The sequence below is a fragment of the Bombus terrestris genome, chromosome 8, assembly GCF_910591885.1.
Source record: "Bombus terrestris chromosome 8, iyBomTerr1.2, whole genome shotgun sequence".
NCBI classification, from domain to species: Eukaryota; Metazoa; Arthropoda; class Insecta; order Hymenoptera; family Apidae; genus Bombus; species Bombus terrestris.
The window spans coordinates 6,109,104-6,127,372 of record NC_063276.1 but is presented as its reverse complement, the minus strand read 5'-3'; the positions used below and the strand labels follow the sequence as shown (position 1 = coordinate 6,127,372).

The 18,269-nt window shown below is 34.1% G+C and overlaps 5 protein-coding genes and 1 non-coding gene across 8 annotated transcripts; 3 read left to right on the top strand and 3 right to left on the bottom strand.

Moving 5' to 3' along the window:
- Positions 1-449: 449 nt before the first annotated feature.
- Positions 450-5,821, bottom strand: LOC100648638 (ras-related protein Rab-27A). Its single transcript, XM_003397283.4, has 5 exons — positions 5,275-5,821; positions 5,000-5,070; positions 4,646-4,760; positions 3,604-3,716; positions 450-3,143 (listed from the first exon to the last, which is right to left on the bottom strand). The coding sequence occupies exons 1-5, from the start codon at positions 5,416-5,418 to the stop codon at positions 2,960-2,962; spliced, it is 627 nt and encodes a 208-aa protein (XP_003397331.1). The 5' UTR covers positions 5,419-5,821; the 3' UTR covers positions 450-2,959.
- A 215-nt stretch (positions 5,822-6,036) lies between these two features.
- On the bottom strand, positions 6,037-10,051 carry LOC100647735 (molybdenum cofactor sulfurase 1). Of its 3 annotated transcripts, none has more exons than XM_003397277.4 (7): positions 9,300-10,047; positions 8,971-9,127; positions 8,230-8,895; positions 7,190-8,166; positions 6,947-7,129; positions 6,651-6,865; positions 6,037-6,588 (listed from the first exon to the last, which is right to left on the bottom strand). In XM_003397277.4, the coding sequence occupies exons 1-7, from the start codon at positions 9,391-9,393 to the stop codon at positions 6,403-6,405; spliced, it is 2,478 nt and encodes an 825-aa protein (XP_003397325.2). In that variant the 5' UTR covers positions 9,394-10,047; the 3' UTR covers positions 6,037-6,402. The 3 variants fall into 3 exon arrangements, with proteins under 3 accessions (XP_003397325.2, XP_012166616.2, XP_020719874.2); XM_012311226.3 differs by lacking the exon at positions 9,300-10,047 and having other exon boundaries at positions 8,230-8,744; positions 8,821-8,895; positions 8,971-9,012; XM_020864215.2 differs by having other exon boundaries at positions 6,651-7,129; positions 9,300-10,051.
- A 78-nt stretch (positions 10,052-10,129) lies between these two features.
- Positions 10,130-10,211, top strand: TRNAS-GCU. Its single transcript has one exon. It is a non-coding gene; the product is annotated as a tRNA-Ser (tRNA).
- Positions 10,212-12,526: 2,315 nt separating this feature from the next.
- LOC100646384 (cuticle protein 16.5-like) lies at positions 12,527-14,344 on the top strand. The gene is made up of 2 exons (XM_003397266.4): positions 12,527-12,632; positions 13,027-14,344. Exons 1-2 carry the CDS (start codon positions 12,621-12,623, stop codon positions 13,888-13,890), a joined length of 876 nt encoding a protein of 291 aa, XP_003397314.2. The 5' UTR covers positions 12,527-12,620; the 3' UTR covers positions 13,891-14,344.
- An 854-nt stretch (positions 14,345-15,198) lies between these two features.
- Positions 15,199-16,242, top strand: LOC100644260 (nucleolar protein 16). Its single transcript, XM_003397248.4, has 3 exons — positions 15,199-15,400; positions 15,478-15,805; positions 15,876-16,242. Exons 1-3 carry the CDS (start codon positions 15,300-15,302, stop codon positions 16,008-16,010), a joined length of 564 nt encoding a protein of 187 aa, XP_003397296.1. The 5' UTR covers positions 15,199-15,299; the 3' UTR covers positions 16,011-16,242.
- A 202-nt stretch (positions 16,243-16,444) lies between these two features.
- LOC100644022 (ADP-ribosylation factor-like protein 1) lies at positions 16,445-17,655 on the bottom strand. Its single transcript, XM_003397325.3, has 4 exons — positions 17,518-17,655; positions 17,222-17,408; positions 16,958-17,139; positions 16,445-16,887 (listed from the first exon to the last, which is right to left on the bottom strand). Exons 1-4 carry the CDS (start codon positions 17,653-17,655, stop codon positions 16,660-16,662), a joined length of 735 nt encoding a protein of 244 aa, XP_003397373.1. The 3' UTR covers positions 16,445-16,659.
- Positions 17,656-18,269: the final 614 nt, after the last annotated feature.

Sequence of the window (18,269 nt, the reverse complement as noted above, 5' to 3'; positions counted from 1 at the left end):
TTTATGATAGTATTTTTACAGTGTCATAGTCAATACTTTAGAAAATAGAATCTGTTGGCATGTATTAGTAGAACATACATGTATTATAGGAATAATTGAAGAACAAACGCTGATTTAACGCAAGTACGTTGCGTGTTTTATGAACGTCACTGACATGGTTTTTGATACGGAACACTTTAATTTAATCGGTTTAATTGAAATCCCAATTATTCGGAACGTTGATCGCGACCAAAAAATCGGCTGTAAATACGAATCATCCGGTGTATCACTGCACAGGTTTATCGCAATTTACATTGTGCATCGGTTCGATGACCGGTTATGGTAAAAATGAAACAAAACAACGTTATATTTATATATATAAATAAAGGAAAAGGAAATTCTGGGAAAAAAGTAATATAGCCATGAAATTGTCGTTCGTCCGGCAGAACAAAACTCGACTCATATTTACATTCGTTTTCACAACTTCTGTTTTTTATTGATTCGATAAGTTTGCCTGGAATAAGTGCACAGAAACGTACAGTATCTCATTGAAAGCATCTCCCTCGATGACGAGTCAAAAGTTCGTCCGATCGCGAAATGATCGAGGCGATCCTCGTAAAAGCGTGGCGGCGCTCCAACTTCCGCTCGTAAAAATGCATCTTGCCCGATTCCGCGAGCTTAAAAAGCGCGCGTAGCCGTAAACAATAACCGCGTTGTGTATAAATAGCCGGCTAATAACCTAGCAGACAGAAACTTCGATCGAACTTCCATAAAGAAAGTTCTCGCGCAGAACTTTCCCAACGAACCTTCCCTAGTTGCGCGTTTTCTCCACATTATTGATGAAACGAAGTTTCACCGGCTGATATTCGAGATGTTTTCTAGCCAACCTTTCTCCATCACTCGATCCGCTTGTATTCGATTTCAAGCCCCAACAGAGTACGCAAAACTACACGAAGGACACCTGCCAGTTACATTCTCCTATAGAGGTAAAATCATTCTTCTTTCTTTTCTCTCTATTATATATTTCTAGCTTCGCAGCAAAGAAGTTGGACGCTTTCTCAACCTTCAACTGGCAAAGATAAAGTTCGAACGACCTATATTACACTCCCAGGGCATCATGTTTGATTGATTGTATTGGAAATCTACTTGGAACTTCGTGTTCGCTGACTTTAAATTGTTGTCGAGTTTTTGGTGAAGCAGTGTTGCTTTTATTTCGTTGCTTATATTGTACATGCTTAGCCAATATAGGTACGCTACTTTATGGCCTTACCAGTTGAGGATTCGAGGATAAACGGATAGAAGTTCGTTTAAGCGAAACTATAGAGCTTTTATTTGCTCGGCGAGATGTTCTTCTTGGAAATTTCTGTTCGGATCCATTTCCTTCAAACAGAATTTTCATGAAGTAGTTGGATAAGTACGTATACATGATAGAGCACGTTCTACGTGTCTCTGTCCGTTGAAATGTTCGATAGACGAGATAGTCTGAACAGCTTACAGTGAAAAGTCTCGAAAAACACAGTCACACATTGACACGAACACCGTCACGCAAAGTTACATTTTCACTATACGATTGCGACATAGTTTGCTAAGATCTGGTCGTAATTGAACACATCGAGACCCACGCGATATCGAACAAATTCGAAAATACACTCGTAGTTTAATGATAATACAAACGTTAAAATACCGATCGAATTTTGAGATTCCATTTGTACGCGAGAAAAAGTTAGATAAAAAATCCACTAGCCTAATTCATCATTATATCCATCGTGCATTTTCATTTTTCGTTGCTTTCGAGATCGTAGCAAACTGAAAATGAGCGATAAAATTTCGTCAGAAGAGATATAACTCGTGCAATCTGCTTTTATTACGTCGACGTATGACACAATACACAGGATAGGGCAATAACTCAGAATATCTCTATCGTTTCAAACAGCCTGGCAAAATTTTTACGTCGAGAGAAATATTATGAAAATGTCTTTTCGCAAAGACGCGCCAAGTTTCAAGATTCATTCTCCCATAATACTGCAATTTTGCGCCATCCATTTTACAACGATCTATAATATAATATCGAATAACTAGAAAGTTATCATCCCACCCTGTATTCAACAGATATATATCTCTATATATTTCGAACATTTCTCGACCAGCCGTAACTGCACACATAAACATTCGATGATACCCCTTCTTAATAACTAGAAGGATTAACATATATATAATCTCCGCAAGATATAATTACATTTTGCTTGAAAACTTGATAAGAACAGGGACACATCAACGTTCGATTAACCACAGTATAAACGGTGCGTCAAACATTTGATTGTATTCTCAGCACATTACTTAACGACTAGACGTATGAATCTTTGGTATGGGTACAATAATAGCATCAAAAATACATATACATGTCGAAAATTGATCGTTTCACCCTAAGTAATCGGAACGCTATCGTATCACAATTTTTGGCGAATGAATAGACAGAGCAAATATGACAATATTGAACACGTTGTGCGTACAACAATAACAGGTAGATCACGTTATCGCGAAGAAGTGAAAAGGTACGACACGTCGAAGATACACGTCGGTTTTTATCAGACAGAATTTTGTACCAGGGGAAGCAGTTAATGGAAGACGATAGTGTGCGCGTGAATACCAGGAAACAACGCGAATCCTTTTCTCAGAATACAACGATGCACAAGTGTGTAACATACAAGATAGTTCCCTTTTCGCAAATGTATAAGTAAACTATCGACCATTTCGATCAGAAATTTTTCTAATGGAGGTGCACAAACTTTTGAATTTATGTTAGTGCTCCGGAATTGGTACATCCTTGATATTCTACCGTGCACAGTCGTAAGTAGGATACCTTGGAATATTTAAACGACTGAAGATTCGAGTACAAGTCAGTCGTGCAACGTTGTTAGCTGAATAAAGTGCAAGCTCGACGAGGCAAGTTTATTCAGCTACGCTACGCGTAAGAACAGTGTCAGCAGTAGCAGGAAGTACTTGGAGGCGGTGTGTCGCGCTCGTGGCATCGTAACACTCTTTGGTGAGGTAGCAGTGATTTATCCACGGTAGTTTCCATCCTGCGCATCACCCGGTCCAAAAGTATCTCCACGGCACGTGCCACGTTCTGGCCCGTAGCTGCACTCGTTTCCAAGTAGACCAAGCTAAAGAGTATAGTTCATTCAGATTCTTTATCTTTCCTGTTAATCTGGATTCTTGCAGTTTACACTATTTCAGGCTTCCGTGTTTTTAAATACAATTTTTCAAATATCGTAGATCGTAGTGAACACCTTAATATATATTATATATTATAATTTATTTACTATATAGATTATTTATTATATACAATCTTTGGAAGACTTGAATAGTATAAACGGCAATTTCATCCTACGTGAATATGATCTCTTCTAATTATACCAATGAAACGGAACGACGTGAAATAAAAGAATTGGAAGAAAATATAGGTGACAAGTGGATTTAGAAATTATTATGAGAAGGCGTGCAACTCAGGTATTCTGTTTGGTTTTCGAGAAAGGAAATAGAAAGGAAGACGATAGGAACAAGACTGAATGAATCGGATGGCTGATAAGAAACGTAATGAATGACGTGTAGTATGTTATTTACCCATGCTTCTCCGCTAATTCCCGTGCCTTATGTTCACTAACAACCCGTTTGTCTTCGAGATCGGATTTGTTTCCACAGAGAATTATGTCTGGATCTTCGCAATATGCGTGAGTCTACACGTGTACAAATATGAATCAACGATCAAACAAAGAAATCAAGAATCAATAAGAAACAGAAACGTACCACAATGCAAAAGATAAAGAGCTTACAACTAAATCCGGCAATGAGACAATTCTAATCCATCTTCTCTTACAACAAAAATTCTCGAAATCATCAAGATAATACCGTGAACAAATAGTTGGAAACTCTTCTCGTTAAAAAATTATTAAAAATATGCATTAACGCACTATGTACAACGCTGCTTTATTTCTTCAGTTAATTCCTACCGCTAATAAACAGATTACGTTAATGATTCTTTAGGATTTCTTCCTCTTCAAAATCAAAATTTCCTACTTTTTCGGCGGCAGACTTTCCTCATATCCGAAACTCACGATTTATCTATTCTTCATCTTCTATAATCGAAAAAAATCGATATTTTTCACATAACTTTGCAGATGTCATACGCATTACGTTAATGATTATATCATACATTAATTACATGGTGCAAATCTTCTTATTAATTGAGTAAAATTTTTGCACTTATCTATATGATAAATCTCAATAATTTTTCGATCGAACGATAGTTTGAGCTTTTCATATATAGGGATGCAAGAAACATATATCAATAAATTTATTAATCATCTGCAAGCTACTATTACTACTATTTTATTTACAATTATTCTCTAGCAAACATGCAAAGTAAATCATATTTCATGCTCTAAATTTCTATGCACAATTCATTGAATCTTTTTATTCCCAAATTCAAAATATCTTTACTACAGTATTAATTCACATCATGCAACATATACCAAGTGATCATCACACATGAAACCAACTAAGATATTAGTATGCCTAATGGAGATTCTGTTCCATAAATAAATTAACTCAAATCGTCGTTCATTGCACAATTTTTACAATAATAGTATTAATAAATAATAAGTACCCTAAGCTGCTCCAGCCAATTTCTTACTTCAAGAAAGGACAGCTCATTGGTCAGATCAAAAATTAGAAGAAAACCCATGGAATCCCGGTAGAAGGCTGTAGTTAGACTTCTGAACCTGGATATTAATGGCATTGCAGCACTTTCATCAAATCTACCAATACTCTATCATCAAATGTTAATTCCTAAACCTTATTATTATGTCCTTCTTTTATACCATATTAGTAAATGTAGAAGTTGAAGACTTGTTAGAATTAAGAATTCTAAGTATTTTATAAGAAACACTAAAAGCCTTGTTTGGTATGAACATTACTATAAAATACAAGTTTTCAAATGAATTATCATAACAAATGTTACCGCTCTTGACCAGCTGTGTCCCACAGCTGCAAATGCACACGTTGAGTTCTACCATTTGCTGTCTGGTATATCTGTAACAGTTAATGACTTTGACTTGTACATGATAACATATGTATCTTGAAGACACTTACATATATTTTCATACTTTGACCCACATATTCCAAGATATTTTAAATAAATAAAATTTATATAAAAATCAACAAAGACAACTTGTATTTGGTAATAAGGAGAATAATATAAGTGAATAAGTACTGAATGATGAAACAATATCTTACCACACGTTTTTCCTTAAAGTCAATGCCAACTGTGGATATAAAACGAGATTCGAACGTGCCATCGGTATATTGATATAGGAAACTAGTTTTACCGACTCCAGAATTTCCGAGAGCTAAGAATTTAATAAGATAATCGTATTCCATCTTTACGTACTGACGATTAAGAATACACGGTTATCGCACTTCTATCACGGAACTTTGTTAAAACGGACACTTCGATATAAAATTCTATTGACCGTTTTTACCATGACTCAAACTCCGAAAAATAAAAGATTTTAACACGATTATTCTTGTAATCGTTTAATTTCGAGATAATCGGCAGAATCAAAGAGACATGTGCGATGTTAGACACCTGTTGCCTACGTATACAATTTTCAAAAGATTCGCGCGTTTCGAAACAAAACACTCGGTATGTAATGACGTTCGATATTACAAACTTTACAGTTTCGTAATCGGAGATAAACAGAAAAAATACGTAGAAATCAACACCTTGCTGAAAATTTGCAGACTATACTGAACCTCGTTCACAGTGACGTATGACAGGTGTGCATAGAAAACGCCACGGAACATTGCCGATAATTACAGTATTACCAAAGTTGATAAAGGAAATTCGAAAAGATATAATTTAACTTGACAAACCACTTACAATACGAAGTATAAATAACTATTATATTGTAACTAATCTTTATTTTTTAAAAATAGAAACTAATTTAAAAAATCGTAAATACATTATTGAAAACAGGTTATAAATATAAACAAGTATTTTGTTTTTTGTACTTCTATATTCGAGTGAACTATATTTAAGTTTAATATCTTATTATATTTTTTATGTATCACATGTAATATAATGGTGCAAAAGCTATTAATTTTTCTAATATAAAATATTTAGTAAATTCTATAATGTTGGCAAGTATGATGCATCATGTCTATAGTAACAAGAAAATGAATATTGTTCTCTATATAACAATCTATAAAAATAGCGGAAGAGAATACTAAGTATTCGTCAATACTTTATGATTTGTAAAATATATTAATTTTTTTCTATATAAAATTCTAATCATATTTTTTACATAACTTTGTATAAAATACCTTTATCTACATTTGATAATAATTATGTTAATCATTCAATTATAAAATATGAACGATATCTCCGACAGTAATGATTCCGTCTTCTTTAGTTTCTTTGGTCAAATAAATACCAAACCTCATTTTCCCATGTAATTGTTCTGTGAGTGTACGTAATGGTTCTACTGTCTTTTTACTGGTGGTTTGATCAATGCAAATCATTTGACATCTAGTGCATGGCCCAGTTACCTAATAATATTCATCAATGAAGAAATATATAACCTGTATTTTTGTTTTTTCAATGAACATACCACAAAACTATTTTTTCCTATATAGACATGTTTCCATTTTGTTTCTTCGAAGGCTTCACAACCGCTTAATATCATGTTTCCCCTAAATCTATGTATAATTGTGTCTTTTTGAAATCCTGTATCAGATATTTTATCACTAAGCCATGATACGCTTGCCTTATTTATTACTAAATATTGAGCTTGGCTAGCGAATGATAATTCAGTTTTACTATTCTCTGCAAAGCAAAATGCAGTTATATATGAGAAAACAGAATCTTTGAATTTTATGTTATGAAAGATATCTTTCTTTCTATTACCATTATCATTTTGTCTTATAAGCCTCAGATTTGGAAGACCTAATGCTGAACTTAACCATTCAGAAACTTCTGAACCACAATCAATACCTTGTACTTTGTGCCCACAAACTCTACTTTGACATACTGTACCATTTATAGTATTTTTTGGGCTACCATTTAAAGAAATGTCCATAGTAGGCATTTCTGAAATATCCTTCAATCATTAAATTAATCAACACGTAAAAAGATAATCATAATTTTTACCTGGATAATGTAATTGCATGATTCCTCTGTCTTTATATATTATTGGATTTAATAAACAAAGATTAACATGTTGCTTTTGTGTTAAACAAGTACCAGAAGATGTAATAATCATCCACTCTCTATCATATTCTAGACCTTTTGAATTTAAATTCCAAGAACCTATTATTTTATAGGCACCACATGACTTTATTGGATATATGTACAATTGTTCTAAAGTACATTTCTTTTTAGTTGCACTAGTGTCCATTATGAGTTTAAAAAATGGATTGTCATTAATAAGATGAGTTACTGATTTTTTCATATTTTTTAGTTTATCTGTAATTTCATTCATATCATCATTTGCAACATAATTTGTTACATCTTTTGTATTTATATCACGTTGATAACATTTTTTGTATAAAGCTCTTTTATGATCTAACCACCACTCTGGAATTTTATTTATTGGTGGCCCATCCACAAAACACTTTTTAATCATAAATAATAAAGTTTGAACATCCTTGATTGTAGACATGTATCCAAATGAAGCTCTAACAGCACCTGTTGGTTTCCCATTTATTAAATCTGCAGAACCTCCACAAACATAACCAGCCTCATAATTCTGAAGAACTTCCTTATTCGATAATGCTAAATATCTCTGACATGCACCAGGGTTGCAAAAGCAACCAGTTCTTAGATGTATTTTGAACAAAGCTGCCATATGTAAAATCTCCATGTATCCTACATATTCACCATTGGGCCGCATAAGATTAAAGGTAACAATACCCCCTTGTATATTGCGATTATCAAAGGCAGTATCGCAATACAATCTTGCAACTGGTTTCCCATTGGCATGGTGAAGTATTAATAGAGATCTGTGCAAAAACCTTGCAAGTGAAAATACATGCTTTGAAATTTTGTCCATTGTGATAGATGATAATATATCAAAACCATGTTTCAAAGAAATTATAGAGAGAAATGGGATAGTACCATCTTCAAATCTGTAACAGGATGTATATCAGTAAGAAATTAATTAATTTAGGAAATCATTATTGATCTTATACCTTTGATGAAGAGTTTTTCGTTTTATATGGAACAATTCAGAGGTCAATGAAACATCTATGGTACCACCACCATAATAAACTTTTTGAAGTACATTTGCACTATCATTTTTTACTAGTAATGCACCAATTCCAGTAGGATATCCAAACATTTTATAAAAAGATAAGCAAACAAAATCTGGTTTGTAGATAGATAGATCTAAGTCATTTGTAGATGCAAAGCTAGCAGCATCAAGTAGGACATACCACTTTGTAGATGTATCAGAAACAACACTAGATAGAATTCCATTATGTACATCTCTAATCCATGTTAAAGGATACTTTAATCCAGAAAAATTACATTGGGCAGAGTAAGCAAACAGTGAATTACTTTTGATGGAATTATTCTGTTGTTGATAGGAATTCATAGATTTTGAGGAATTGAAAATTTCGAAAGCATTGTTGTGACTCAAACAAGATATCTTTACTCCTTTTTTATTAACAACTTCTCTCATGCCAAGAACTGAAGTATGATTATCCTGTGTATAGATAAAATGCCCTGAATTAAAGGTATCTTCTTCATCCTTGTTAAAAAAGAATGTATCAGCTATTAACTTTAAGGACGCAGTTGCACCTGATGTGAAAATAATACTGTATTCATCAGTAGTGGTGTGGAAATGATCCAAAATCCTATAAAATTAAAAAATTATTATCATACTTGGCAGTATTTGATTAACAGTATTATTTATCTTCAGAATGTCTTACTGGTATCTCATGCGCTCTATAATATCTTGAGTTACGTTACTTGCAGTTCCAATGGAATGTGGATTGGCATAAAGTGAATTGTGTAAATCAAATGCAACATTTTTTATTTGTATATCAGAATACAGTGTTGCTCCTGCATGATCCAGGTAACATTCCTCTGAAAGATAAATAACAGTTAAAGATATTTTTTACTTTACCCTTTACAAAGGTATTGTTATCTTCTAATGCAGATTATTGCATGGGAATTATCTTTTTGGATGTATGCCATATGCTGTCATATCTGTAAGAAACGCTAAATGTAAAGATCGTGCAATTTGTTCGCCACTTACCCTTAATTCTTGAAAAATTATTTTCAAAACTTTTCGTAATCTCTTTACCATATACTGGTGTATACGATAACATTGAATCTATCGTATTTTCCATATCGATTGATCTATAATATGTAGACTACCTAATAGAAACACTAACAAATCTACATCGTGTATGAGAATAATACTGGATACCGACCATGCAATCTAGTAATGATTGAGTGACTTGACAAGGCTTGTGAATACTGTTTCTTAGATTCCAAAGAACTATGACGAAGAATTTCACATAATTGCGGTTGTTCATGACTCATGCATTACTTTTATATAACAAACTTTTAAGAATCGCGAGTAAATAAGTCGCAACAGCTACATAATCATTATTTACAAAACATGTAAAAAAATATATGATAAGATGTACTAGAACTAGAAGTGGAAGTAAATGAAGAAGCAGAATTGCCTTTTATGTATGGATTTATACTATCAATAAAATTCTATATTTAAAACGATAATTTTATTCAAAGTTTAGTAAGTGCAATATCAAAAACTTTGGAAAACAGAAAATTCAACGAGTTGATAAGATAACGCTTGATATACATATGCATGCATATACGAAGATACACACGTGCATATAATTGAGATTATATAACATACAATAGAAAACAAAGTACTCGTTACAACATACTGCAATGTATATGAAACACAAAACAGAGATGCAGTATTTGTTTTAGAATAAGATTAGAGTATTTACTAAAGAATAGGAATATATTCAATTAGCTGAAAAGCGAAAGGAATTTGTGTTAAATTAAATCATTGTGCTATTTCTGGTATATTAAAAGATTAAATTCTCATGTGACGAGGTGGCCGAGTGGTTAAGGCGTTGGACTGCTAATCCAATGTGCTCTGCACGCGTGGGTTCGAATCCCATCCTCGTCGACTTTTCTGTTTTGTTATATTTTTTAAAATTTTATGTCATGTTAATACATTCTTCTTTTTATAGTATATTAGTATATCTTGACAAAAAATAATAAAATTTAAAGGAAGATATGAGAAATTTTTAAGCAAACAAAATTATGCAGAAAATAGTAAGGACAAACGTGTTTTTTTATCTTTTTATACATTACGTATTGCGTAACCTAATATTGGAATAATTATTGTGTAACTGTTTCTTAAATTATCTAGCATGAAAAGACATGAAACGAAGCAAGATAATTTTGAAACGACAAGACTACCGAAAATATCTCAGGCAAACGGAACTTCAGAATCGTCGGAATCGTCTGAATTAATAAATAAAAATATCCCCAACATATTTATTAACTTTAAATTTCCACAAACTATATCGAGTACTCTCTATCAGGTAAATTACATCTTAACGTAAAGCATATATTTAATTCATTTCTTTTCATAATTCTAATAGGATGTATCGCGTCACAGATCCTACAAAAAAGTTATCTTCAACAGAAGAATATCTTCAAACGATCGCATATCTCATCGAAAATAAATCATTATCGTCTCGCACTTCTATAATCCTCGAGGATATGTATGTCAAATACAAATTGAACAAAGGTTATAAAATAAAGTATTGTCGTGGACGCTGGACCGATCATTCTCGAGAAGACTCGATAAAAATCATTAAATGTTACGACACGCATAAACAAACTACACCTATTGCAGATATTTGCATATTCGTAAAAATATACAATAATGATAGTCGCAAAATTGTTCGTAGTGAATAAAAAAAAGAATCCATCAACGTCCAAAGAATAACAGCATGGAACTTCATCGACAAACTCGACGGAATCTCACACATTGAAGAAAACGGAAACACCTATGAGAGATTCCAAACCACCTTGGTTTACTTTTAAAACGGTCCAGGACTTTTCATTCGAGCGACCTTGCGATCAGGAAATGATACTGTTCAACGATGTATTTTCTGATTTTTCTCTGTTTGATGTAGGCTATGATAAAGAGATGAAGAAGCGTATCAGACAGTGGATGGCGAATGAAGGGCGATCTTCGGCAATTACCCTAAGCACGAGCAATCAAACTAAAAGGGGAATCAAACTCCGGTGGAAATCCCGAACAAAGAACATAAAAAGATAATCAACGGAAAAAAAGTGAGTCTAAATGAAGAGCCACCCTTTAAAAGAAAAAGCTACTTTAACGATTTCCAATTTCTCTTTGCTATTCTTATGTATGAAGAAACATGTGGCGGAACAGGTTGCAATAATGAAGAAATAGAAAGCTCCTTTCTTTTAGCTGTTCCTTTAAGAACATACTATATATTCGATCTAAATCAAAACTTGAAATTACGTCATGGCAGTCCAATTCGGGGTTGGCAGTGTCACGCCTATTAATTTCTAAACGTAGAGCTATTCGCCTCCGAGTCGACATCGGGATAGTAGATTTTATCTGACAATGGTAACAAGATCACCGACACATGGGCAAAAATCGCATGGATCCGGTGAACGTGTATGCCTTTTTATGTCAGTGCCACAATTTGGAGAAAGTGCGTCCTTGGCAGGTTTTACAATATCGCGACCCGGCATTGGTATATGTATCACATTACATAAACGAAAGGAAGGCCAGAGTATAAGGGAAAAAAGTTAAACGCCTTATGTGACGTAGCAGTATTCTTTTATGCAATACAGAATAAACCGAGTAACCCGAAAAAAGATCATTCACGTGAATCAAACAAGTTATTACGTGATGTATATAATTGGCGACATCGGTCAATTTTGCTGGTTAATGGGCCTCAAATAAATATAATTCGTTAAAAATTATTTTCGTACCCTCCTGCTTCATGTAAACATCTTAATTAGACGAATATTAAATACCAAGCATATGTATATTTAAGTTATGCAAAATTACAAAATAGAAATACGTAAAGTAATCGTGTTTACGTAATTGCCGAAACTTTACCAGATAAATATTGTGTGATATCGTAGAAACGTCAATAAAATCTAATTTCATGATGTGATAAAAACTTTTACTCTGGAAAAGAAGCTTCTTCCTTAACATTATGTTGGAACATAATGTTATGATTGGTACGATTGTTCCGTATGCTTATAAAATTAGTGATCTTAATTGAGTCAAGACCACGCCCGATATTCGACCATGTCCCCCCTTAACCTGGCTATGTTCCACCACTTTCTTAATGATTCCTTACGAAAAAAAGTGTACCATGATACAATTTCCCTCTCCCTTGATCAGCCATACCCAATCAGATTGGAAACGGTGGCACCCAAAATTCAATTGATCCCCCTGCAAGCTTTGCTGCATATAAATACCGGGCCAAGTTTCGTATTCTGTCAGAGCACAGCGGGTCCTTCACTCAAAAGCAAAATGGCATTCAAGGTAAGCTTCTTCCTTGAACGTCGTCGCTCGTACAACGAGTCATCGAAGATTTAGGGCCTTGGGTTTAACTCGACAAAGCATAAAACTTTGTTGAAACTTTAGATCACGTTAATTGGTTTAATCGCTTGCTGTGGATCTTGTGAAAGGTTCAAGCCGTTGGGCATAACATAACAAAATATAAATTTTCTACGGGGCAGAATCTTTGTTGAAACTAGAGATCATTTTAATTAGTTTAGTAGTTTAGTATGATCTGGCCACTTGCTTTCTTGGAACAGATTTCTTTTTGTTTGCGAAGCATTTTACTATCGTCAATAACTTCGACTAGACAGGGAACATAATTATTATTTCTCATCATGTGATATTTACACGTAATAATAAAATAATTTTTCTGCAGTTCGTAGTAGTCGCAGCCTTCCTGGCAGTAGCCAGTGCCGGTGGTCCAGCCGCTTATGACATCGCAGCGTCGTCTGGTGACCACAGCAGCATCGGTTTCAGCCAGGAGTCCACCCAGAAAGGTTTTGCCGGTCAGAACGTGATTTCTTCTTATTCGAAGTCCGACGACTCCGCTCATTCCTTCGTCCGCGTGAGCAGCCACAGCGTCAGCAACGATGGTCTCTTCAACTATGAAATCAGCCATGCCCCTATCGTGAAGGCGGCCTACACTGCCCCAGCCTACCTCACGCCGACCGCCGCTCCCCTCATTGCCAAGACATACGCTGCCCCGTACAGCTACAGTGCCCCCTTGGTCACCAAGGCCTACGCCGCCCCATACAGCTACGCAGCCTCAGCTCCTCTGATCGCTAAGACTGCAGTCGCTGCACCAGCTCCTCTTCTGGCCAAGACCTATGCCGCTCCAGTCGCTGCTGCTCCTCTGCTCGCTAAATCCTACGCCACTTCTCTGTCCTACGCTGCCCCAGCTGCTCATCTGTCCTACGCCGCACCAGCCGCTCATCTGTCCTACGCAGCACCAACCGCTCAGCTGTCGTACGCTGCACCAGGTGCTCCTCTTCTCGCCAAAAGCTACGGATACGCTGCCCATGCTCCAGTCATTGCCAAGAGCGCCCTGATCGCGCCAGCCCACGGATACACCGCCTCCATCGCTTCAGCACCTCTTCTAGCTAAGACTTATGCCGCCACTCCTCTCGCCCATGCATACGCTCCACAGGCTCAATTGATCTCCAAGGCCTACGGATACGAAGCGGCTGCCCCCGTCGTACACACGGTATTCAACGGTCTCGGTACCAGCTACGCCTGGTAAACCTTTGTGACCCTATACGTTTCTTCTGAAGAGTTTGGATCTTGGCTTTCTTCAGTCTTCTGAACAAGATTTGGAATATTTGACGACTCTAAGAAGTACATGTCCTTTCTTCAGTGAAGTTCATTTGCATTATGATTATGATGGTGAATTTTATTGAAGAGGAAGTATCGATGATCAGGATAATTTATCAGGAACGAAAGACTTAACAGAACCGGATTCAGACTTGTAGATAAATATTTTAACAACTCCGCGCTATGAGGACAGTAGAATTTGATTATATAAATATAAAGAACTCAAGTAGATGTATAAATGTTGCATGTAAGTAGGTATAGGTGATATTAATTTTATTTATATTATTATACACACCAGCTACCTTTATGAAACACATTTTCGATTCCGAAGGATTTTTCACACATTCGAATAATTGAGAAATAAATTTTCAATTTTCCAATAATACTGTTAATTTATTTTATCCCTTCCCACCGAAGTAAAAGTGACTGTGCAATAATAATTCTGGTCTGATGTTCCTCTAATTTATTTATAAAAGCTATCGAACAGATATCGTTCCCATTTGTTTTTCATTACTCCAATTAAAATAACAAATCATCCGCAGCGACATTAATTACGTTTCTGTAATAAACAGAACGCTATAATTTTAATTGAATGATAAATCTCTGATTTATTTTTATTCAAACATGAACTATAATTCGTTGTGTTCGTTAAGTAAAACGTAATAGGTTTTTTTGTTTGTTTCAGTAAATGGAACAGTTGAATCAAGAGCTGAATAATAAATTGTAAAATCCTGCTTGTTTAGTGGCCATTCTCTATAGAGAATGATAACAAAAGGCCACGAAACAACAATGGAAGTAGAACGTGTTTAAACATCATTGTGTGAAAAGACTTTCCCTATCACGTATTAACTGTAAAATATCTCCGTTCTAAGGTCAATAGAACAATAATTAGCATACAATGGATGATCACTTGACAATCGGATTGTACGAAATCGAGGGCAAATTTTATAGAATTTCGCTAAAGTAATCGATTTCTGGCACATCCACTTCTGAAAACAGTCGAAAGCCCATTTTTTTTATGTATTACACATAATTCTCTTGCATAGAAGGAATGGCTTTCATGTTTGTTTTATTTATTGTTTTAACACAAAAAGTATTGCATATACTGTTATATCATATTTTAATAGGCTTCATCAGTGAAATATTTCCGATTCCTTTCGAATTAAACGCGCCACTAGTCATACCATTCTACTTTACACTAAACATTTCTCTCTAGGGACAATTATCAAGAGTACAATCTGGTGAATTCACATTGCTAAGTATACGCATGCAGCATGCGAGCTTGAATTAGAAATTTGATTATTTTTCAAGAACACGTAATAGTGTAAGATCAGAAAAATGACGAAAATTAGAAAGGTAAAACGTAGAAAGAAATATCGTATGAATGTAAATCGTAAACGATTGCGAAATAAACTGTCCAAGTTACCGACAATAAAGTGGTAAATATAACCAAAATTTTCATTGTGTTTTATTATGGATATACATAAGTAATGAGACAAAATTTTATTTTTCACAGTCCTCAAGTAAAAGAATCGTGGGAGGCAATAAAATCTACGCGAACTAATTTAAACCAAATGGGATTGGCATATGATCCAAATGATGCTTTGAAGATACCAAACTCAAAGAGAGAGCATATTGAAAAAGTTTTAAAACAGAAAGATGACAATGTTGATGAGAAATTACAAACTGAAGAGGAAGATGTTGAAATGACACCTATAAAGGTACATGTGGCACAACAACTCGAGGCAGAGGCAAAGGCACCGAGAAAAAGGAAGTTTATGCTACCAAATAGTCAGGTGTATTTCCTTACTTACTTAATGGATAAGTACGGAGAAGAGTACAAGGTAATGTCTTTTCTACAGCAATGTTTTTCATATTGACAAATTGTTTCTTATTATTAAATGAATTATCTAGGCTATGGCACTAGATAAGAAAAATTATTATCAATACACATGGAAGCAAATACGTGCTAAAATTAAAATATTCAAAGGCATCCCTGAACAATACAATAAATACCTTGAAAGCAAAAATAAAAGTAACATTAATTAATTTCTTATACCGTTTAGAACAAATATATTCCATTTTTGATACAAATTTGTATATAAAGTATTGCAGTATAAAATGAATATATTAATTAATGCTTTTATTTAGGTAAGTACAAAAACAGACAAGGCAAAATAATACTTATTGTATAAAACCACTGATTTCTTTTATATCATATATATATATTATGTGTAATACTATACATTATGAATGAATAAAATAGATTTATGTTCCTAAATACAGTCTCTAAATCTTTATTTTGTATATCAATTACAAAAACTAATGTAGTGTCTATTTTGTATATTTAAAATATAAAAAACGTAAGAAAAACATTTGTTGTGATCTAGTGAAGGAAATAAATAATTTATTAAATAAATATATATGTATGTTGGAAAAAAGCAGTATAAAAAGTATTGTAAAATTAAATGATTGCAAACAAATTGTACTGAGAAAGCTTTATAAATTGTGCACATTTATTCATATCTTTCTTTTAAAACTCGAATTATTCTTTCTTAATAAGGTTCATTCTGGACAAATTGTAGTCACTTTAATTCAGTGAAAAATTGTACAGGATATGCTGAACTAGCCATACTGTTGTTTCCTTCTTTTTTTTTTCTTAGCCTTCTATTTCTTGTTTTCTTGTATAAAGTATTTTCTAACAGAACAAAGGAGCAGATACACTATCTTTTGCCATATAGAATATTTTTTTCCTAACAGAATCCATAGATGCATGATACCAAGTATACTCAGTTGTTTCTGGTGGCATTTCAGGAAGAGGTCGTGTTTGGCATCCAATTATTTCTACTTTGTGTTTATGTGGAGAAATACTTAATAAATCTAAAGCTTTCTTAACTTCCTCTGGCTTCAAAGCATTAGGACAATCCTAATATTTATACGCAAACATGTTAGACACAGTGGAAACTTTTTGAATAAGTATAATCAAAAATATTTACCTGCTTGTTAGCAATTACTAAAATTGGTATATCATCCATTCTTGCATCACTTAATAATTGTTTCAAAATAGAAGCTGCGGAAGATAATTTGTTTACATCAGAGGCATCTACTACAAATACTAACAGATCTGTGTCTTGTAAGAATGCAGTCCAATATTTTCTAGTGGGATCTGAACCTCCAACTAGCAATAAAACATTGAATAATTATACATTTAATAATGTGATCATATTATACGCAAACCTAGAATAATGAGTTTTACATACTATCCCAAACATTGTAAAATAGAACCCCATTTTTTATTTTATATACAGTAGAACCTTCTGTTGGTTTTGGAGGGACAGTGTAAGAAATTTCATCGCCGTTTGCAACACATATTTGGTTTATAATCGATGTTTTTCCAGCTCCGTCTAAACCTAATAGGAGTACTCGTTTTTCATGAGTATCATCGATCTATAAAAGTAAAGCAATGAAGATTGTTACCGAGCTTTAAATTCAACGAGTAAAAGTATGAACGAAATGAAATTTCTAAATTGGTTTGAAACAAAAACGGAACTCTAACCTTAGACACCTCATCAAAACCTTCGTCTATTGCCAGAAGTTCTCGCTTTTTCCAGTATCGGTATGCGATGTACGTACCGATACACGTACAGCTGATCCAAAAGATCTTTTGACCGTTTCGAAATACATCTCCTATCATTATTTTTGAGTATTGTTTTGTTTAGTGAAAGATTGAAAAGTAGAGCCGACTTTCACGGTTTGGATTCCGCGTGCTAGCACGTTGTCTCACGGGTTATCACTTCACCGCATGACATGTATCTCACATCGTTCAAAGGAGATGTGCGTAATCGTAAGATTTGTAACACACATTTATAATATTATTCGTATTTGCGTGAATTTATAACGGTACACAATAAAAATCGTTCAAAAGCGCCAACTCTTTCCCTGTTTATTAATTTGGTACTACTGATAAGATAAAAAAGTTTGGGAATAGAACCAATTTTTCCGTGATAATTCTGTACTTTACATTTCGCACTCATGTGAACAATAATCGTACATGTCATAAAGTATAATTTAAAGCAGATATCGTTACAGACTATTTTTATTAATTATGGGTGAAATAAACAATTGTATGTAAATTCAACTGTGTTCTATTGTATACTGTAATCTTACCGATCAATCCAATCACACGTTTTTGACAGTTCTGTCACTAGCGGAAGATTTACTTTGATTATAGCTAGTACACAATAAATTTCAGATATTTCGATACGATACTGTTGAATTTCATGACTGGAAACGTTTATAGATTTATTT